Source organism: Coturnix japonica, chromosome 8, assembly GCF_001577835.2.
Source record: "Coturnix japonica isolate 7356 chromosome 8, Coturnix japonica 2.1, whole genome shotgun sequence".
Classification (NCBI taxonomy): domain Eukaryota; kingdom Metazoa; phylum Chordata; class Aves; order Galliformes; family Phasianidae; genus Coturnix; species Coturnix japonica.
The window spans coordinates 19,182,592-19,204,676 of NC_029523.1; the positions used below are offsets into that span (position 1 = coordinate 19,182,592).

Below are 22,085 nucleotides of genomic sequence, written 5' to 3' on the forward strand. Positions count from 1 at the left end.
ACTCCCTGCTATGGGCAGGGTTGCCAGGCACTAGATCAAGCACTAGATCAGGTTTTATTTCAGTTTAATGAAGGAGAAAGTTTGGACAGAGAATAGATTTGCCAACTGCTTTCAAGCAGCATTTACTGCCATCTTATTGAAATGACATTTGGAGTCTGCAGATTGCTACCTGCATTACACACTAGAAGGTGACTGGAGTGATGAGCAGGGTATTAAAAGTCAACATAAGGAAGGCAGATCCTGGGAAATCACGCATTTCTCCTGATGCCACGGGACAGGTTCTCCACCTCCTTCATGAACCGAAGGCACAGCTCCTCCTGCCATGGCAAAGCCACACATTGCACAGCTACAGGCAGCCCCACAGCTCCTTCCACAGCCTGAAAAAATGAAGTTTGACGTTGAGTTAGAGCCCACAGTGGGTAATGACAGTACAGAAAGTCAAAGATAAATATACAAGGAGACAGATGTCATCACGAGATGGAGAAAAGACAATATGCCAGGGGTGCCACTGTGTTAGTCATGGCCTTCTGCTAAGAGTTTCTGTGCTCACCTCTTTCAGTCTCTTATCCCAAGGGTCCCCATAGTACCCTTGGTAATGCTTCAGTTCTTCTTCATCAGCTCTTGTGACAGTGCTGACCGGCACCACTCCAGCAGGGAAGTTTAAGACATTGTATAAGTTGGTATAGGAGGTCGCAGCTGGAAAAGATCACACAGTGCACGAAAATTGGCAAAATGTAAGTGTGCCAGGCCAGCAAAGACTTTCAGACTATTCAGTTTGAAGGAATTTTGGACTGGAGTTGCTGGATCTAAAGAGACCATGGGATTTTCGGTGGGGAAGTTTGAAGGCCACATGGCGGATATTAGCTCTGCTTTGAGAGAGACAGGTATGAGTATTTGATCTGATGTAGAAGAAGTCTGAACGTGTCTTTTACACATCAGGGTAAAATCTTGGTATCCAGGTCTGTAATATCATTTAGGGCATTTTAGATTGCAGAGGGCTGATGTTGGAGGAATGGAAGACTCATGGTGTTTCAAATTGCCTCTTTCTGCAAGTGAAAGACAATTTTTCATGTCTGCTCCTTGCAAAGTCTCAGGAAACATAAGATGGGCACATTCACAAGAGTTTTTCTTGAGCTATGGACTGCCACCACTCTAGCAGCAATCCTCACAAGCACTTTCTGAAGGTCAGATGACACAGGGGAAGCTCACCCAATAACTACTGGGACTGATGTATCACTAACCCTCCTTATAATAATCCAAACATCTGCAGCTCAGATGAAGTGGGAGTGTGAGGAGACACACTGGAGACACTCCCTGTGCTAACTTCCTCAGAGAGAAGAGCAGGCACTACACACAGTCTGAGGAACGTACAAGAGACCAAAACATCTTGCTGCTGCTCTGCCCACAAAAAATACCATGGATGCCTCCAGAGATGTCTCAATGGAGATTACCAAATAGCTTCCCAGCGTAGCCATGGTTAAAGGCTGGACCAAGTACGGGACAAAGAATCACATCCAGTTTTTGCTTCCTCCATTTAGCAATGAATTCAGTGCGGTAAACCTAGAGGGAAAGACAGAGTAGATGACAACCTATGCCTATAGGACAGCAGAGGCAGATTGATGTCTACAGTATGGAAAATGGGGGAAAAAAGCAGGCTTAGATAAAAGTGAAAAATGAATAAAATCTGAGCTGTGCTTTGAAAGAGCCATCAGGCTTTGTTTTTCCATTCCCAGGCCCATCCTACCTAGACATAGGCACTGATGCCAGGTTTCAGAGCTGACAGCTTTGCATGTTAACCCACTCCTTATGCACAGTTTTGTCTTTGCATTTGCCTGAGTGGAGATCAACAGTAATTCAAAGAAAAGTCCATTTCCTAAAAGCTTTGCTATTTTGGTAGAAGAATCTACAGTCTACTGGTCATCAGGCAATGAATGAATCCATCCCCAAAGTGCTGCTCCACTTTCTCTTAGTAAATCAATATGGATGGACCATATGGCTACTTGAGCAGCCTCAGTGGTACTGGGGGACATGGGCACAGTGGGGCTGGGTTGGGATTGGACTAGATGACCTTTGAGGTATTTTCCAACCTCAGTTATTCTATTTTTCATCTGTTTTCAAATTCCATATGGAGACTGAGATCCTTCTGCTGAAAGTCTGACAAAAGAGAGGGTTTCCAGGAAACACAGTGCAAGTAGTCTCATGTTTTCCTGAGAGGAAAGCTGATAGAGCTAGCCAAAGATTTTGGATCAGCGCTTGTTTGTAATAAATGAAGACCGTGAATAATGCTTTGCTGAAGAAAAAAGAAATCCAAAATATCTTTGAGGTTACCAAATCTTTTTAGAGTGTTTTTTGGTCTTTTTTTTTTTTTTGTTTTGGCAGGAAATAGGTTGGGAGTAGGGGAAGAATGATCTGTTTTCAGTCAATCAGACCTGCTGCAGTGAGCACACACTTCCATCTCATGACTGACACTGACAGAGGCTGAATGGTGGAGGTTGGGGGCATGTTTGTTCTCAGGGATGATTGTAAGTGTGTCCCAAGGAACACAAATCCTTGTGAGGAGACACAAAAATAGCTCTACTCCTTCATCCCTGCAAAACACCAGCTAAAAGGGGATACAGCTGCTGACTATAAATAGAGTGGGGATGAGTGGAAAATACCAGAGAGGAGAGGTGTTATTTAAACTCAGGAGTGGAATAAAATGAGAACAAACTGCAAGTGAATGAACAACAAAGGTAATATGAAGGCTTCCAAACATCAGATCAGAGAGGAGAAGAGATGGCCAATAAAAATAAGTGCAAATGCAAAACCCAGCTTGTTTTGAAAAGGAACCTGATTGGTTTGTGAGCAGCAATGGGCTCAGTTGTCCATGACAATACTTCCTGTCCCACATTGCTGAACCAAAATGAGTTCATACGAAATACATCTGAGCCAGAGTTTGCAACCACAGATTGTTACTCTGTCCTAGTTTGGGCTGGGTAAAGTAAGTAATAGAGACCTCCACATTAACATCGATTGTCTTGAGCTCTTATTACTTTTTGCAAAGACTGACTTTCAAAGAAAAGCCCAGCTGCTTTATTTCAGGTGACCCAACACCAGGCCCATCACAGAACTGAAACCAATGATAGGAACCCCTCACTGTATTTAGTAAGGAAGATAAATCATCCTACCGCCACAGCTGCGTGCTGATCCCAAAGGTTTTTGGCAGACCTGAAAGAGTAAAAAAAGATTAATCAGAACTGGGACTGTGGCAACAGAAAACAGTGATAATAATAAAAGTGCTAATAGCCCATTGTTAGGGAAACTGCCTGACCACTCTGAAAACAAGTCATAGCATCACTTAGATGATTCCACGGGGTTCACATGTACTTGTACATACATCAAAAGAGCCTACTGCCATGATTCCATTTATTCTGGCACCTAGACAAAAATCACAGCAGTCTTTTAAATTCGGCTGTTCTCAGTTAGTTTGTTTTTGTCTCTCAGAGGGGTCTGTACTTCACATCATACTGCATCCAATGTGCTGCCTTGGCACATTGCCTACTGCGTACCAGAATGCACCTGACAATGAGGAAAGCTGCCTTTATCTGTGTGAGCTGAGATATACTAGCCCTGCCACAATGAGTAACTTAAGGCCCTTAATCTCTAGTACCTAACCTTAGATCACAATATGCTGAGCCACGGTGGCTTTGCACAGCAAGCTGGCATCTACTTGCATGAACACAGTGGACACATTCATGTGAATCCCTTCCTCTACTTTAGTGCCACTTACCCCACTCCACAGAGAGCGCTGAGATCCCGAGCAATTCGTGGGTACTTTGGGAGGGAAGAGGAAAATAGAATTATAGAATCATTAAGGTTGGAAAAGACAATTAACATCACCTAGTCCAACTGTCAGCCCATCACCGCCATGCTCACTAAGCCATGTCACTCATTGCAATACCTATTCTTTTCTTGAAAGCCACTTGAAAGCCATCACCTCTCATCCTCTCTCTGTTACCTGGGAGAAGAGGCTGATCATTTCACTACAACCTGCTTTCAGGGCACTGCAGAGAGCAATAAGGTCACCTCTGAGCCTCCTCTTCTTTAGACTGAACAATCCCAGTTCCCTCAGCCACTTCCATTGTCTCCATACTTACAATGGGCTTCAAAATGATAGCCAGGATCCTCTTCACAAAAGCAGGAAGCCTGTAAGTATTGAACTGGGACTTCAGATTGGGATCCACGATGTCTCCTTTGCTAGAAGGACAGTGAACAAAGGGGTACTCAGGACAAGAAACATGTGCCAGAGGGTACAATCCTATTTGGAGGTGGCCAACCATACCCCAGAGTCAAGTCCAGAGCTGGTTTCAGCTTGACTGCCCCAAGCTGAGTCTGCTTTGCCTGTGATGACGATCAGCAAGAAATCTGTCTTTATCTTGACCCATGATCTTTCTTATCCTATTTTCCCTCTCATAAGGAGGGGCAGTGAGCAATCAGCTAGATGGGTGTTGGGCTGCACACCAGGGCTGACCCTCTGCAGCTCTGAGGGAAGTTACACAGCCTGTGGTGCTCCCCATGGACGAATCACGTGCAAAAAAAACCATTCACCACAGCATTGCTGACACAGGACGTGCTGTTACCCTACAGGGGTACCCATGCATGTGACCTACAGTTGTGAGCTAGTTACTGTCCATGATGAATTCACCCTTCCAGAAATCACTCCTCTGCTGCCCTCCCTTTAGAATCATAAAGTCACTAAGGTTGGAAAAGACCTCTAAAATCATCTAGTCCAACAATCCACCTACCACCACGTTCATAAAAGCATGCATCCACAGGAACGAAAGCACATTGGATGCATCCACTGGCCACACCGTGTCAAGTTGCAGGGTTTGCACTGAAAGTAATGAGTTTTACTCACCAAGAGTCCACCAGGTGAGCAGCACCGTCAGAGAAAATCCCTCTGGTAAATAGCTCATCTACCATGTAGTTGATCTTAGGTGGCTCAAAGGGAATGATCTGCAGGAAAACCATTCTTGTTCGAGAGGCAAGAAAGACAAATGATTGACAAAGCCCTGCATAGACCTCCCTCTGTGTTCAAAGAGTCCTGGGCTGGTACCATCTGCCCTTCATCCTTTCCAGATTCCAAGGCACTAGAGCACAATGACATCACTTTGCATAGGCTCCTTAGAGAAGCATTAGAGGCCAAGTATTCAAAACACCAAATATTCTTAATTTATACTTATCATTGGAACAGCACTCATAAAGATAATACTACTAGTAGAACCACATCATAATTTAGGCTAGAAGTGATCACTGGGAGCTCAACTGTTCCAAACCTGTGCTCCACCTGAAAATCTATAAACTGGATTGAGCAGATGCAGGATTCAGTAGATGCAGAATCATGGAAGCTGCTGCAAGTTTGATGTTTATGGAGATGCAAAACATGATGGAAAAAACATTGCCCCATGCTATGCTTTATAAAAGAGAGATGTGAAATGACTTGTCCAGACTCCGTAAGGAGCAGGATGACAGCTCCCAGTAACCACAGGCATGAAAACTTACTGTATGCCCTGCTTCCTGGAGGAGCTTTCTGGTCTGCTGGACAGCCCGTTTCATGCTGGGTGAGGGCTGGAAGTAGCCATCTTCTTCATAATATCCAATCCGAAGTGGTTTTGAACTGGTGTAAACCTGTGAAAAGAACCACTGCTTGGACACATGTACCGGATCAGACCATCCCTAGGATTTAGGAAGGCAGTCTCTCAGGCTGGAGGTATAACAGGGAGTTTGGGCTGGTGGAAAGAGCCACATATCAGGAGTAAATGTTTGTATAGCAGAGACAATCAAAAGATCCTAAGACCTCAGCCAGAAAGCAGAACCAGAGAGATAATAGTAAAGTGCAAGGATTTTTTAGGTAAATGGCTTTTAAATCAGGCTCTTTTTAAATATGCGAGGGGTGAATTTCTCTGATCAGGAAAAATGAACTCCTTTAGGAAGCCAACAAGATCTCTCTCCAGTGGTAGGCAAATAGAGGCATGGGATGCTCAATGCTTCTGAGCCTCACCTCCTCATTGAAGGGGATGGGGGGCACGGTGGGATCCAGCCGGAACATCTCCTCGCAGAGCAGTGCCTTCATGCAGAGGGCCAGGCTGTCCACATCCCTTGCCATTGGACCCAGCATACCTATCACTGCAAGCACAAAAATCCCATTATTTCAGGCAGCTGGGCCTGATGCTCCCTTATAGTAGCTGGTAGTGACCCAGAGGAGAGGAAGAAGAGGAATGGGGAATGAATGTGCAAGAAATGAGCAAGGAAGCCCACCAGGGACAGTCCCAAAGTCTCAGAGCAGAGGTAGGATGTCATCTACCGAGGTGGACCTTCTGGGCCAGCCTTCTGCAGGCATTAAGTCCCACTCAAGAGGAACAAGGACTGCAGCCATGCTACCAACAGCAGAGAAGGTTTGGCAGTAGTAATATATTGTCTGGATGAACTTACCTGAGCTCATTCCTGTGATAGGAGAAATCACACCCAATTTGCTAGAAACAGAATGGGAGGAGCAGATTAAATATCTAAGGTATTAGGTTCTAAGGTATGTCTCCATGCTTTGTTGCAGACTTCCCATTTGCCCCAGTGACCACCTAGGAGAACCAAAGGCCCTGCAGATGCTCCCCCCCCTTCTAGATTAGGAAGACTCCCAGTAGCATTAAGTTGCTAGAGATGTTTTTTATCATATCCTTTCCCTGGTGCATATGCAGTTCCTCATCTGGGAATAAACAATCTCTGGTAAACAGAAATTTATTGTGTAATTTGGTGTACTGCAGGGAAAACTTTTCAGCCTCTACATTAGCTGGAAGGGGACAGTTGTTGGGGCATACCTGATCCTGAAGCCTGTGGGTTTGAGCCCACATAGCCCACAGAAGCTGGATGGCAGGCGGATGCTGCCAGCTACATCTGAGCCAATGCCCAGAAGGGAGCCTCCCCCTGCAATCAGAGCTCCCTCCCCTCCTGAGGAGCCCCCGGAGGTCTTCTGGTGGTTGAGGGGGTTCAGAGTCTGGCCGAAAATGAGATTGCTGCAGTCATAGCTGTGGAGAAGAACAGCAGGTGAGTGAGGTACTTCTGCCTCCACAAATCATAAAGACAAAATACAGAGCATCTGTGCAGGGATTAGTGCAGAATTAATGCCAGAATCACTGTGAAGCAGATACGTTGGTTAGTTTAGGAAAAAAGAGACATCAGAAAGAAATACTGCTAGATTGAAATGGGGAAAAATAGATTGAAATGAGGAGGCAATGAATTCAGCGTGTATGATTCGTTTGGAAGAGGGTGGGAGCTTGTGCATGTGGGCCTGCTTTCTTTCAGCTCACAAGACTTGCATGACATAGTGTTTTGATGAAGGTGAACATGAGATTACTTTATCATTGTCTGTGGGATGTTGGTTTTCACGAAGGGGATTGCCCCCTGGCTCTTCAGAACCTGGACAATGACACTGTCTTCTTCCTTCACTTGGCCCAGAAACTTCACCAGCCCACCAGAGGAGATATGGCCCTTGGGAATAGGAAGCAAAGCTCTCTAGGTACCAGTAAAGATGCTGTTCAGAGCTGTAACAACTACAGAAATAACATATATGGTCCAAAGCATCCTTGTCTGAGGGCACCCTTGGCTAGTTGTGATAAGATAAAAAGGATAAAGTTGGATTTCATATACAGGGGTAGAGACATCCTGGAAACCCTTGTCTGTTTCCAGCCCAAGGCCAAGGGGAGTGGGTATTAGGAATGTACCTTGCAGTCAATGTGGTCCTTGATGCTGACAGGAATGCCATAGAGCAGCCCCTTCTCCTTCTGCTTCTTCAGTTTCTGGAGCTGATCCTCACAGCCATGGATGAAGTCTATTACACAGTTCACCTCCCGATTCACCTCCAGAGCCTTTCCAGAGAGGTTGGATAGAGTAGTAAGACAAATGAATAGAAGGAAGGAAAGAAACAGCACTTTGGGTTTTCAAGCTGAGAATTCAGTCTCCTCAAACCTCCAGCATTCTTCAGCACTCATTATTCAGACTTCACTTATGAATTTTACATACTTATTTTAGGGATGATTTTCTGCCCTGGATCTCTGGATTCAGCCATAAGCCACCCTTCATCCATCACAGCACTGACAAATTGTGATCCCTTGCATTGCCACTCCCTCACAAAATAGGCTGGTTGCAAGCCTCAACAGAGGGGCCCTGTAGCATTTCTCCACGTTGGAGACAACACTCACTTTGCCCATGTAGGAGTAGAGAACGCTCTCTGGGGACAGGGATCCCTCCTTCAGCTTCTCCGCCAGCTCCACCATGGTCAGTGAGAGGATGTGTGCAGTCTGGGTGTCTGGGTTCTGCAAAGGGGAAGAAATTTGGTGCAGGAGGAGGAAGATGACAGCAAAGGCTGGTGTTGAGGTTGTGAATTGAATTGCCTGGCAATGACCCTGAACTGATGTCACAGTTCAGGCCAGTTTCCATGACAAGGATCTGTTATACGGCACTTGAACCAGCTAAAGTTTTACAAAAATGTATCATTAACTTGGAGGAAAAAAAAGGTTCATAAATTGTTTGCGGCCCCCCACTGCTCCTTTCCAATCAACTGGTGCTCATTTTAGGTTCAAGACCAATCCTGAATCCAAGGACTGAACCTTCTGAAACCTACATACTCTTTGATCTAGGAGCATGCAGGAAGAAATGGCTTTTGGTCACTGATGTGCAGATGTTAGAGGGACCTGTACACTGAGGACAAGCTGGTGGATATTGGAAGTTATTGCCCCAGGCTGCCCAGGGAGGTGGTGGAGTCACCAACCCTGGATTTTCAAGAAGAGAGTAAATGTTCACTGAGTGACAAGGTCTCGTCACAGATGTGGGCTGATGGTTGGACAAAATGTTCGTCTTGATCTTTCCAATCTTAATGATACTATGATTATGTAGGATGTTGGGATGGTAGAGGTGGGGAGGACAGGAGCAGAAAGCCCTGGCAGGATGAATAGATGAGTGGTGACATGGTTCATACTCCATGACTCACACTCAGGATTCCCACAGTGTAATCTGTCTTACAAAATATCTCTTTTAGGCTGCATTTTCAGCTTGAGATTTTTGGTAACAATAGAGGCGATGACCCTTAAAAAATGTTGGTAATGATCCAAAACATGCATATTTCTGCCTTTGCCCTAACAATCCATCAGGAATTCCCTGTTTCTTCAGTCACCCAAAATACAATCCCATCCTTCCACACACGCTTTCCCCCAAATTACCTCTTGTTTAAACCTGCGAGCTGCCTTTTCCATTCGCTCCAGAGCCAGGTCCCGTGCTCTTCTTGCTTCTTCCATCTTCTGCTGGATCCTCCTATGACCCAGCCGTTTCAGCAGCACAATGGCTGCAGCTGAACCACAAAACAAGGCTGAGAGAATGCGAGGGTCAGCCCACAAGGGATCTAGGATCTGCCACAGTCGCTCCTGGGTCATGATTTTTCTCCTGGCCTGGCGTAGTTATACAGACACTTGGGTCTCCCACGCTCTCCTAAGGAGAGTTGATGTATGCAGACTATTCAGTTGCCTTCTGGGCAAGATCAGCTCTGAGGCAAAGTTGCGTTAACAAAGTCCAGGAATGGACTTTTTAGACTGTGGACTTTGAAATGGTCTGCCTGCCCAAGGAACACCATGGATTGGGCTGCAAGCTGTGCGCTCAGATCACACGGGGTCTGGAGGAGATTTCCCCAAAGGTTGTGGCCCTCCAAGCCACTACTTGCTGCTAGAAATAGCTGGTTAACAGAGCCAAGTGTCTGAAAAAGACAGGTCTGGGTTATGCCCACATCTAATAATTAATTAGCAGTTAAGTCCATTAACTAGAAGCACCCAACTGTCATCTCTCTTCCCCTAGCAACAGCATGCACAGCCTTTAGCACTGTGCGGGACAGCCTTGTTTACCATGGGGAAGTTGCATTTATTGGAGAGGAGGGAGTTCAGGATAACAAAAGACTCGCAGTGAAGATTAAGCACAAGCAGGAAATGAGTCTGGAAAGGCAGACTGGAAGGACCTGTCTGAAGCTGCCTCCAAGGAGTATGACTGTTCTGTCATTCTCAATCCAAGCCTCCTTAAAAAGCGTTTTGGCAGTCCATATCAGGGAAATCTCCTCTGGTGGCTTCAGCATCCCATCTAGTCCCAGTAGGGTAGCAGAGCTTGTAAGGAGACTGGGTATTGGGAAGTCATCACTCTCTGATGGAGAGGTCTTCCTTGGGGGCTGAAAGCCAGTGCTTGTGTTGCTGTTGTATTACCTTGCTTGTTACACACACATCCTATAGGATTATTACTGTGGCAGCAGGAAGGGAACTACAGGGAAGAAGCACTGAGAAACTGATTGCTAACTGGAAAGGAGGTCCTTCTTGTCCATCCACGATGGAGAGCAAAAACCAGCCAACTCAGTGTGCACATCTCGAATCTCTTCTCACTGCCCATGGGGAGGTGAACCTCATCCCAGCTTTAATTTCAGGGCCAACATTCATACTGCCCACTCTCTGGCTGCTCTGGGCTGGGAGCTGGCCAGTTTTGGCCACCTGAGGTCCCCAAAACCACACAGTAACCCCGGCTTGTTGGATGCCTTTACTCCGGGCTCCCAGAACAGCACTTACTGGTTCAGGTCCACTGTCATCTCCACCCACAGGACTCCTGCACCCCGCCTACCTCCTTGCTAATGAGAAACTGGTTAATGAAACTGGTTAAACTAACAAGGCAACACAGCTTCTGGCTGGGCAGTGAGCTGCACCCTGCCAGCTCAGGCCAACACGTGGGCATTTCTCCTCCTGGGACCATCTCCTCCCAGCTTGAACTTTGAAGTGTAAACAGAAAATCACAGACCAACATTTTCCATGTAGGAAGTGATTGCCTGCAAGTGGTGAAAAAAACAGTCCAAGCTTCTCTAGAGCTGCTTGTTACATAGCATTCAGTCCTGGGATGCCTGGGAAGTTCCCCTCCCTTCCTCTTGTACTCCTTTTTTAAAGCCCTATGATAAAGAATCAGAGCTCTGTGGCTGCTATCTGACAGGCTGGGCTAAACCCTCTGCCCAGCTCCTGAAGAAAACCTATCATTTCTATGACTCTGGTTTAAACAATAATAATGCCTTTAAAACCAAAACACCCATAATCTGCTCCTGTCAAAGCTTTGTTTTGATCTATCTGCGAGCAGTTGCATCAGGAAAACGTATTGTGGAATTCCTGACACCCACAGATTCCTTTTGGGAGCAGACACTGCTGCCAGTCGCAGTGTGGGTGCCTGCCAGCAGCTTCGAGACCTGGCTGAAAACCTGGCCTGGCTCCCTCTGCAAATGGGAGGCACGAACGTGCAGCAGAGCAGGGCTCTGACACTGGCATGCTGCTGTGTTTGTGGAAGACAGTGAGCTGCAGCTGCTTATACCTCTGATCTGGAGAAAGCAGGTGTACCTAAGGGATGTGGGGGTTGCTAATCATTCTTTCCCCTTTATGATCAACCAAGCCAGTGGGGTGAAAGCAGCCCTACCATATGGGAAGTGGTCCAGCTCTCTCCCTGCTTATCAGGTTTAGTTTTGACCTTTGATTGCTGGTGCACAACAGGGAAAACATTCTTTCTCCCTCAATAATGCAACTTCTATAGGGCCGACAACTGAAGGCACAAACCCTTCCTATGGCACTGAAAGGAGGAAACTGAACATCTTAGATAACACATCCAAAAAAAAAAACAAACACAAAAAACACCAAACCTCCCCACAAAAACACACTTGAAACAGACTTGCCACTAGCAAAAATCACTTTACTGGGACAGTTGGTGTAAACACTTGACCTCATCTCACTTTTCCAGTCACCTCAAGGCTGGCAGCCACCCAATCCAACAGTGCATCATCATGAACAGGAATGCCAGTCCTGCAGGCAGGTGGGGCATGAGGGCAGCCTGCACCACTCTTTGCTCAAATCCTGCTCTGGGTGAGGACTCAGACAATCATGTTTTTCTTCGTGACAAGCGTCTCCACCTCCTTCATGAACCGGAGGCACAGCTCCTCCTGCCATGGCAATGCCACACACTGCACGGCCACCGGCATCCCCTCAGCACTGCTAAAAGCCTATGGCAAAAAGAGAAGGGAGAGGGTAGGGGATATGGCAGAGATGGGATGGGGACACCTGTACCGCCCCAAGAGGACCTGGCACAACTCACCTTTGCCAGGGTCCGGTCCCACCAGTCCTGGAAATAGCCCCGGTAGTTCTTCAGCTCCTCTTCATCCTCATCTGTTACCAGTGTGACAGGGACAACGCCAACCGGGAAGTCCAAGGAGTTGTAGAGCATGGTGTAGCTGACTGCCACTGGGGGAGAAAGGGAGCTCACAGCAACAGGAAAAGCTTTCACTCCCTCTGTATGTGACCTCAGCATATAAGAATGTCCAACACCACTTCCACCTAACAGGCGTTAGTGCTGGGAACTCAGTGGCTGCAGGATGGAAGCCTGCCCCTTGGCTCCTGCACACACCAGGGTGGTTGTCCAGAAGCCCAGCTGCCCAAGAGCTGAGCTCTTCCCACTGCTACCCAGTGCCTTGGAAAGCATGGGGAGGAGGAAGAATGCTTTCCATTTACACTGTCAGGGAGGCTATGGCTTGGGGTCAACCAAGCAGTCCTACCTGAGAGCTTTGCTGGGTAGCCGATAAGGAGAGCTGGGCCCAGCATGGGACAAAGCATCACATCCAGATTCAGCTTTTTCCACTGGGCGATGAACTGGTGGCAAGACTCCTGAGGGGCAAACACACCAGTGGTCAGTGGGGTGGATGTGCTGTCCCGTGGTTGAGGCTCTCCCTCACTATGGCTGGCTCCATCCACTATGGGGTGAACTGTATCAGGCCTGATCCCAAAATCCAGTGACACTCTGGGAGCCATGGCAGCTCTTCTCTACTGAAAATCAAGGCCCAGCATAGCCAGATGGCATAAGCTACTGATGGCAATGGGTTGGTAACAAAGAGAGACATAAAAGTAATAAGAGATGATGCAATTGCTGCCAGCAACATGTGATGAAATATCATTGCATCACACATCAAGAAAGTCTACATGCAAAAGCTTTGAAGATGGATAATGTCATGCAGATTGTCATCAAAGCTTTAACTTCATCGAGTCCAAGGGACTGGCTCATTGCTAGTTCAGGAGTTTCTTAAGGGCATTGATGCTGGTTATGGGGACATCATTCACTCTTCTGAAGGAAGGTGGCTGAATTGGGGTGAAATGCTAAACAGATTCTATGATTTGTGAAATGAAATCAAATCCTTTACCAAAGGAGAATCTGTGCCAGAATGAGATTAAAATGGTTCACAGAGTTATTTTGGGGGGGATGTCACTGCTCATATAAATGAGTTACACATCTGTCTTCCTGGTGAAAATCAACTTATCTATGCTGTGTTTCAACCCATAACAGCGTTCAATATGAAACTTAAATTATGGCCAGCTCAAGTTACTGCAAATAACCGTATGCATTTTGATACACCTTGTGAAGGCTGAAAGGTTGGGATACCCATGCTTTACCTCAATTTCATGATGAAGACTCCAGAGTTCTTCCACCGTGCTAAAAAAGGAAGCAAAACCAATGCAAGTTAGTGAAAGGTACTGCACAGAGCAGCTTTGTGCACAGAGAAAAGCATCAAATAGCAGATGGGCACTGGTTAGATCTGCTTCTGGAGCTGCAGCCAAAGGAGGACTTTGGCAAAGCTCTAGCATTCCCCTGATTGCATGACAGATGCATTAACCAGTACCAAAGCAGCCAGCATATTTCACTCCTGCAAACTTGATCCAGTTCATAAGCAAGAGGCTGCAAGTACCCGCCCTTATTTCCATCCTCAGTTTTAAAAGAGTTGGCAAAACTCTGCAGTGCAAGTTATGACACTGAAATAAACTGTTCTCAGTTTGCTCCCTCCCTTGTATTTCCTGCCTTGTATTTTCTCAGATGCATGCAGCTGGGGAAGCATCCCTAACATAGAAAACAGTGTTGCCCTCCAGAAGAGAAACCCAAACCCCCATGTTTGGCATTTACTCACTTTGCTCTCATACTTCTTATGACATTTGACAATCGAGGCACCTGACAAAGAGAAAGTAATAAAGAAAATAGCTTACATTAATCCCAGCTCTGTTCTCTCAGACGTCTCCATCACAAATGCAAGCCAATGACTTAGTGCTCAGGTAGGACTTGTGGCTTTTCCCCAGTATGGGGAGATGGGGACAGAAACAGCATCACTCCAGTTTGGAGGAGATGTGTCTAAGCACAGCCAGGAGGCAAAGCCTGGAGATTTCCCTCTAGTAAAGTCCTACTGCAACAGGAGACACCTATTGCTTGGCTTCATCTAAGCTAGGAAGTAGTGCACCTTACAAAGGGTTTGGTAATCCAGGACAGCAGAGTTTTTATCCAGTTTGGTGTCTTCGCCAACCACAAGAATACCCCCAAGCTGCCTTTCTCCAGCTCCCCTTCACTGAAAGAGAAGAAGAGTGTTTAGCTGAACAGTATTAGGAAGCAATTACAGCAGATCAACTTGCACAGGACCAGCTCCTCTAAAAAGCAAATCTAAGTGATAAGAAGGTTCTCTTTTTTCCTCTGTGCCCCCCCATTTCCCATGGGTTTTATTGGCTCTACACCCAGTTTCCTTTGATCTGCCAAGGTTGGTAGCAGTCTTAAACAGAGCCAAAGTTCACCTTAATCTCTTGACTATAAGCTGCCCAGTCAATCCCTCTGCAGATCAGCCACCACCCATACCCAGCAGGTCTGCTGCCTAAGACCAGATGCTGGCCAGACCCCCAGGTCATAGACAGGCACCAACCACACAAGGGATTCTGGGTTATACTTACAAATTCTTGAGAAAGGTGGCACCTCCATCTGCAAACATTCCCCTCAAGCATAAGTTATAAACTGAATAGTCCACGTTTGTAAGTTCAAAGGGCACCAGCTGGAAGGACAATGGATGAGGCATCAGTGGCACAGGCACAACCAAGCTGCATGGGAGAAGCCATCAAGAGCTAGCACAGGCCCAAGTCGGGCTCCTTCTGACATCCTTCCAGGAAGGGCTCAACCATTTGATGTCCAACCACCCTTGGGCACAAAGAACCCTCCAGAACCAGCAGCAAAGGACAGAGAGCACAAGGACCACTTGGCTACAGATGAGCTGCCACCTGCATCTTCCCCTTTATTTCCTCCATGGGTCCTGGTTTCCAGATACAAAACCAGTATGTGGCTTTCCAAGCATGCAACATGCAGTACACCCGTGGAACTGCTTGCCAGATGACATCAGACAGAAGAGGTGAAATGGGTTTATTTATGAATGTACATAGAATCCTACAATTGTTAAGGTTGGGATAGACCACCATCTAGTCCAACCATCTACCTACCACCAATACGACCCACTTACCATGTCCCTAAGTACAACATCCACTCTTTCCTTAAACACCTCTGGGGCAGTGACTCCACCACTTCCCCTGGCAGCCTTTTCCAATGCACCATCACACTTTCTGAGATGAAATTCTTCCTAATATCCAACCTGAAATGTTGCGGGAAGTTGAATGGACTGAAGGCCCCTTCCCCAACAAATGTGCTTTATGGTCACTCCTGGATCCTGAAGCCAAAAGGAAGCACAGCTGAAGCCTAACTGCTGGGTTCATGCAACACCCTACCGTGTGGCCAGCCTCCTCCAAGAGCTGCTTCGTCTCCCGAACAGCACGTCTCATTGCAGGACTTGGCATGGTGAAGAAATCTGTTTCATAATAGCCTATGCGGAGGGGCTGTGTGCTGGAATACACCTGTAGAACAAGGAAGAGCTCTGGCTAAAAGACTGTCAGAAACAAACAGCACACACACGATGCAGGGCAGGGCACCTATCTCATCATCATACCAAACCACATTACATCGTAGGTTGGCACACCACTGGCACTTTGCCTAAGAAAGAACAGCTTTTCTCACAGCCCTGCATCCCCTGCCAGGTCCCTTACCTCTTCATTGAAGGGAAGGGGAGGAACAGTGCTGTCCAAACTGAACATGTCCTCACACAGCAGTGCTCGCATGCACAGTGCCAGGCTCTCCACATCTTTTGCCATTGGCCCCACAGCTGCAGTCACTAGGGGAAACCAGGAGAGAGCAATTATGGCAGAGGGTCTTTCAAGGGACACGTCCTCCTCTTAGCATCATTCTGACTTAGATTAGTGTTAGCAGCAGTTCCTTTTATAAACAGGACTGGGGGTGCCTATAGGTCCCTTCCCATCAACAACCCCATGGCTACAGATCCAGAGTTGTTATCCAACAATCTCTCTCCATTGCACAGCTTACAGAGTAAAACAAAATCTTCATGGATCACAACTAAGGGCATCCTTCCAATCACTAACCCCACCTCCCACAAAGCTGTGGCAGACATCACAGCAAGCTGGAGGGTTAGAGACTGTATCCCGGTTTGTGCAACAAACAACACATGCATATTCCAGCATGCTTCTTTAGAGCTGGGTATGCAGGTGGCTCTCTGAAAGAGTCCCTGGAAAGGAAGCTGCTTTTCTGTCTAAACACGCTGTAGAAACTAACCCTAGATAGCTCAGAGTCCTTCCAAACCCTGCTTTTCTCCCCTCTCTGCAAGGCAACTGTCAGTTCCTACCTGACTTCTGCCCAGAGATACCAGAAATGACTCCTTTCTTGCTGCAAAGAGAAACAAAAGACAGCCACTGAATTTTCAGAGAAAGGAACACAGCGCCCGCCCTTCCTTTGCAGATGCTGAGGTTGGCTAAAGGGGAAACCCAAGAAACACCCAACATAGGCCAGAACGGTTGATATCTGACCCACCAGCAACAGTTATACACTCCTAGTGTGCAGGTGTAGAATCTTCCACTGTCTCTGTAGTGAGGGAACTGATGCTTCCCTCCCCAAGAAAACATATGGGCAGGAGAGAGAAGTGAGCCCTTCCTGGTACCTTCCATATTTCCTCTTGCCCACAGAAGCAGGAGCATCCCAGCACAACAAAGCAGGTGGTGGTGGGTGTCACCCTGAGAGATTACAGCTTGTAGTTGGCAATGCTGCCCGCAGTGGGGGGTTTGGATGATCTTTAGGGTCCCTTCCAATCCATAGCATTGTATGACTCTATGATTACTTGTAGTACCTGAGTCTGTTCCCGGTGGGTTTGAGCGCACAGATCCCACAGAAGGCAGCAGGGAAACGCAGGCTCCCTCCTACGTCAGTGCCAAAGCCCAGGATGGACCCACCTCCTCCTATGAGTGCCCCTTCTCCACCGGAGGAGCCTCCAGGAGTTCTGGTGTAGAGCAGAGGGTTGCACGTCTGACCGAAGATTAAGTTACTGCAATCGTAGCTAGAGAGACAAAGAGCATGTACATGAGGGCAGCACAGACAGCTGCTGATACAGAACCTGGTCGCTCCTTCCCTCCCCTTGCAGGCAGGATGTGACAAGCTGTCCCCAGAAATGCATTACCAGAGGTGACTTGGCAGGGCAGAGGGACATGTGCAGGACAGTACACCTGACCTCACCCCATATCAATAACATTGTGAGAGGTCTTGGCAGACACAACAGCAGGTTTGGGGGCAGGATAATTTAAGGTTAACTAGCTAATGAGCCTCTTCTTCCATAAATGTGTTTGCACTGGCCCTGCTGAGCCTGCTGCTGAGGGGTTAATTAGATTAAAAGAAAAAAGTGATTTCAAAACACCCAGCATAGGAAAGAAGGGCAGCCTTTTTTCTCCTCTTCTCTTGCCCTCCTGTGTCTTCATTTCATGTGAAACTAGAATGAATTTTCATTCCAAGTGGCTTTAAAATGTAGTGACACCAAAGATCTCGTGCTTGGTCTGGTGGTTGGCAACTGTGCCCACAGCAGTGGGGTTGGAACTAGATGATCTTTGAGTTCCCTTCTAACCCAACCCAAACCATGCTGTGATGGGGTCATTATTAAAAAAGAAGTGAGAAGTGAGAAAAGGACTTGATAGAAACCCAGCCCCAGGGCTGCTCATATACCTGATGAGGGACTGGGGAACATTGGTTTTCACAAATGGAATTGCCCCTTGTCTCTTGAGCACCTGCACCAGCACGCTGTCCTCTGCCACAGGCTTATCGATGTTTTTCACAAACCCCAACATGGAGTCATGGCCCTGGGAGCAGAGTACAACCAGGTTTCCAAATGCAGGATTGCACTTTCCCCCACGCCCTGTATTTTTATCTAAATCTAAAAACATGTGTACACACCATCCAGAACGCACACATCGTGCAGTGTATTGCTAACAAAATCCAACCAGCCTTCTCCATTGGCTTGTGTGGGAGATGGGCAGCAAATCCTATCATCCACCACAGCAGGGGCATTCTGCATCAGCTCTGACATGAGACTGAGGTTAAACCTCTCCCCGCTACCCAGTCTCAAACCTCGATCACATCACATCTGTGGTACCTGGCAGTTGATGGAGTCCTTGATGCTGACAGGCACCCCATAGAGCAAACCCTTCTTCTCCCCAGGCTTTGTGTGCTGGAGCTGGGTCTCACTTTCCTCCATGTACTCCGTGATGCAGTTTGTTTCTCTAGCGATCTGGAGGGCCTTGGGAAAGGAGACAAAGCCCACACGTGAGACACAGCCTGCGGTGTTAGACAACCACTTTCCATTCTAAAAAGCACACTTGCCTCTTCCTGCTTCCCCACCTCCCCATCTGGCATCAGGAAGCCCTTTTTGTTCCTCGCCAAGAAGCTTTCATGCCAAACCCCAACACCCACCCTTGGGAAGGTGTGGGCTACACAGGTGCTGTGCCTGCCTCTCCTCATTGCTCCAAACCATGCCCAGGGCCATGACACCAGGCTCCTTGTCCTCACCTTGCCTAGGTAGGCATAGAAGACGTGCTCTGGAGGGAGGGAACCATCCTGGATTTTCTTGGAGAGCTCCGGCAAAGACAGAGAGAGGATGGAGACCATGTTCACCGAGGGATGCTATAGGAAAGGTTGGACACAGTTAGAGTTAGCAGATGGGATCCTCCTCTTCCCCTGGCCTTCAATGTGTCCCAGCCTAAAACTACATGCTGTTCAGTGGTCAGATGTAATATTTGCTCCTGGTAATGGAATGAAACCCACAGGGTCAGCTGAAACCCACAACTTCTGCAGACCTGTCTGAGCCAGTCTGGCTGGGTCTTCTGCTGTGTTCAGTCAAGTCTCAGCTGGGCCCTGGGGCAGATGCTCTGTGACATGTGTTTAGCTGAACTACGGCAGGGGGGAACTGGCCACATCCTTAGATATTGCTCTAGCAAAGAATGAAAGCAGCACAGTGCCAGGGCTGCTGGCATCACCAAGGGAGCACACAAACCGGCTGAATGCAGGGAGTTCACCTGGGGCCAGCAGAAATCTCCCTACCAGGGATAAGCACCAGACTCATCCCTCATGCTGGGCTCTGAACCACAAGCTGGGCGGCTGGATGCGACCGCAGGGCACGGCACGGAGCCGGCTTTGTGGCGAGCAGCCCCTACAGCCTGCCAGCCGTCCTTGGGTCACGCCGTACCGCTGTACTTTAACCTCTGCTAGAAAATACGGCCTCTCCCATTTCCTACGGCTCTTTAACGAGCAGTGGGCTGAGCGTAAAACCATGGCGGATGAGGCCAAGAGGCAGAAATAGCGCTTTCAAACGTGGCGCTGGGATTTTCCTCCTCTTGCTGCTGCGAGCTGCTTTTTGCTGTCTTCTGCACTCATTCCCCGCCGTGCGGGCAGCTCTTCCCTCCCGTCCCACCACGCTCATCAGCGGGGCTCCAGCCACATCACCGCAGGGTGCGGGCACACAGCATTTCAAAGAATAACTGCAGATAAGGACCCAGCATGGTCATAATCAGGCACCTGCCCACAAACTGCAGGCACTGCTGCATGTGAGCCTGAAGGAAGGAAGCCCCGTGCTCCCCCTGTCCTCAACACACGTGGGGTCAGGGGAACTCATCCACCCGAACCCTGCTTGGAACGCAGCTTCCTGCACCCACCTGCTGCCGAAAGGAGCGCGCAGCCTTATCCATCTGCTCCAAGCCTCTCTCCTGCCTCTCCCGAGCCTCCTTCACCTTCCTCCACAGCCCCCTCCAGCGCCGCCATCGCAGGAGCAGCAGCAGCAGCCCGGCCGAGCCGCACAGCACGGCAGGCACCGAAGGCACGGCCGCCCGCATGCCGCTCCCCGCCCCGCCGGCTCCGGGCTGCCCGAGGAGATGGGGAGGAGGGAGGAAAACCCGGGGAGGACCGCCTGGCAGGGCGGGCGGAACGAGGTTAACCGCTTCGGTGCTTGGGTGCAGGGTAAGGCAGCGGGGAGTGCTCCGGATAGAGCCCTGCTGTTGTCCTGCTGATAAGGTGTGCTGCTTTTGCTTTGTGCTGGGGAGGATGTGTGTCTAACCGCCTCGCTGCGACTTATCAGCTGTCTGGCTGTAACCTTAGCTGAGCACACCGGGGGTGGGGAATCAATACAAGAAAAAGAGGGGGGTGGAAAAACAGCGAACGTGCCAGCCATCTGCTTTAGGGCAGGCACAGCATGGTGCGGTGCTGTGCTTTGCTCGTTGCAGCAGCCTCCAGCAGAAAGCAGTGTCTCACTGAGGCCCTATGCTTGGGTTCGAGGGGAGCTCCAACACCTCTACCTCCTCACTGGCCTTCCTTGGGTCTGCCTTTAAAACAAAACAGAACAACCCCTCACTGTTTGCAGAAGTTCATACCCAAATATTTCAGTTTGGAAAACCTGCTGGGAAGGGTTTGGATTATCTTTTCCCTCCCACTGTCTCCCAGCAGCTCTGGCAGATGCAGTGCTGAGCTACAGAATGCCATGGGGGGTTCCACATCCCCAGCCCCGGCTTCATGCTGTTGTGGTTCAGGCCACCTGCTTTCCCTCAGCCTTCCGGCTGTCAGGGCAGCCCTGGCACAGCTGCCCTGGGCTGAAATACAGCTCCATGCACAGAGAGTCCTGGCACCGGCTTTGCTGACGGCAATATCCAGCCTTGGGAATATTCAGCTCTATTAACTCATTGCTTACAGCTTCTTGCTCTCTGTCTGAGGACAAGCAGCTCCTTGTTTATCTGGGTCAAGCATATTACATGCAAGAATAGCCTTTGTTTCCTAGACCCTGTGGTTTTTTTCCCCTCATTCTTTTCCTTTTCTCCTCTCCACCCTTTCAGACCGTGGGGCTCAGATGATCACACAGCAGTGTGAGCTCCCCAGGGCACTGCGCTCCCATGCAGACCAAGGGCAGTAGGGTGGCAAGGTCCTGCTTTTATATTAATGCACATTAACAAAGCTCAAACTTTGGGATGATGGATATTAGGATGGATCCTGCTCCTGTATCTCCCACATTGCCTTGGGGGTCACCACGCCCCAGCACTGCCATAGAGCTGTGTTTACCGTGGGAGGGTCAGAAATATACAGCACACACTGTTGGTAGGACTGGTTGGTCTGACAGCAGCTGACAGCAGACCCCAAGGGCACGGTAAGCACACAGGAATGTTTTCCAGCGCCATCTCCTGGCGCCTGGGGATGTCTGGCTTCTCAAGTTATAGTGACAAATAGCTGTGTGCATGTGTAAATAGATGTTTCTTGGGTGAGGCAATGCAACTCCGGCATTCACAGCGCCCTGCAGCAGGAGAGCCACAGCGTATCCACACGCTACAGGAAGCAGCATCTCCTGTTTGCTGTCCTTGGCTGTTTGCACTTGCTGCCCTTTTTGTCTGAAGAAGCAATGAGCGATAGTTCTCTCTTACCAGTAACACACACATTACTGTTCTCCTATTTCACCCTATTGCTTACAGGCTGTTAACCACCCTCCAACACTGCCAGTCTCCCTTCCCAGGGCCTGTCCCTCTGCAGTCAGATCCAAGCTACATTTACAGTGGACCGTCTTCTTCTTTTCTCCTCTCTCTGCAAGCAAACTGCATGTTTCAACCAAACGATCCACTTGGTGACACCCTTGGCATTCGCTGTGTAGGCAGCTTTACCTGTAGAAGGAATCTCTACCAGTAGAAGATGATCTTTTGCTCCTTGGGCACTTGCTTCTTACACACAGGGGGCAGGGTGGGGATCACTAACTGGCTCACTACTTAGTTAGCTCACCATCTTGGGAGAGTAAAAGGATCCCATCAACA

At 48.4% G+C, this 22,085-nt stretch overlaps 2 protein-coding genes across 3 annotated transcripts; both read right to left on the bottom strand.

The window, feature by feature from the left end:
* Positions 1-47: 47 nt before the first annotated feature.
* Positions 48-9,594, bottom strand: LOC107317594 (vitamin D3 hydroxylase-associated protein). The gene is made up of 15 exons (XM_015870474.2): positions 9,249-9,594; positions 8,232-8,345; positions 7,755-7,898; positions 7,388-7,521; positions 6,852-7,058; positions 6,472-6,512; positions 6,041-6,165; positions 5,542-5,667; positions 4,898-4,995; positions 4,137-4,236; positions 3,770-3,813; positions 3,168-3,207; positions 1,452-1,560; positions 551-696; positions 48-377 (listed from the first exon to the last, which is right to left on the bottom strand). The coding sequence occupies exons 1-15, from the start codon at positions 9,456-9,458 to the stop codon at positions 249-251; spliced, it is 1,767 nt and encodes a 588-aa protein (XP_015725960.1). The 5' UTR covers positions 9,459-9,594; the 3' UTR covers positions 48-248.
* A 2,160-nt stretch (positions 9,595-11,754) lies between these two features.
* LOC107317596 (fatty-acid amide hydrolase 1-like) lies at positions 11,755-20,381 on the bottom strand. Of its 2 annotated transcripts, XM_015870478.1 has the most exons (15): positions 19,959-20,381; positions 18,817-18,930; positions 18,404-18,547; positions 17,977-18,110; positions 17,114-17,320; positions 16,616-16,656; positions 15,966-16,090; positions 15,651-15,776; positions 14,832-14,929; positions 14,359-14,458; positions 14,030-14,070; positions 13,521-13,560; positions 12,632-12,740; positions 12,175-12,320; positions 11,755-12,082 (listed from the first exon to the last, which is right to left on the bottom strand). In XM_015870478.1, the coding sequence occupies exons 1-15, from the start codon at positions 20,133-20,135 to the stop codon at positions 11,954-11,956; spliced, it is 1,731 nt and encodes a 576-aa protein (XP_015725964.1). In that variant the 5' UTR covers positions 20,136-20,381; the 3' UTR covers positions 11,755-11,953. The 2 variants fall into 2 exon arrangements, with proteins under 2 accessions (XP_015725964.1, XP_032301967.1); XM_032446076.1 differs by lacking the exons at positions 18,817-18,930; positions 19,959-20,381 and adding an exon at positions 18,205-18,330 and having other exon boundaries at positions 18,404-18,511.
* Between the last annotated feature and the right edge of the window lie 1,704 nt (positions 20,382-22,085).

What these genes read in the sequence shown, in the direction of transcription:
- LOC107317594 (XM_015870474.2), bottom strand. Translation starts at nt 9,458, where the DNA reads ATGACCCAGGAGCGACTGTGGCAGATCCTAGATCCCTTGTGGGCTGAC. An exon ending in CCCACAGGCTTCAGGATCAG is followed by an intron (nt 6,513 to 6,851) that starts GTATGCCCCAAC and finishes TTCTGTTTCTAG; the next exon opens with CAAATTGGGTGTGATTTCTC. An exon ending in GGGATAAGAGACTGAAAGAG is followed by an intron (nt 378 to 550) that starts GTGAGCACAGAA and finishes TCATTTTTTCAG; the next exon opens with GCTGTGGAAGGAGCTGTGGG.
- LOC107317596 (XM_015870478.1), bottom strand. Translation starts at nt 20,135, where the DNA reads ATGCGGGCGGCCGTGCCTTCGGTGCCTGCCGTGCTGTGCGGCTCGGCC. An exon ending in TCTATGCCTACCTAGGCAAG is followed by an intron (nt 18,548 to 18,816) that starts GTGAGGACAAGG and finishes TCCTTTCCCAAG; the next exon opens with GCCCTCCAGATCGCTAGAGA. An exon ending in CTACCCAGCAAAGCTCTCAG is followed by an intron (nt 12,321 to 12,631) that starts GTAGGACTGCTT and finishes TTTCTCCCCCAG; the next exon opens with TGGCAGTCAGCTACACCATG.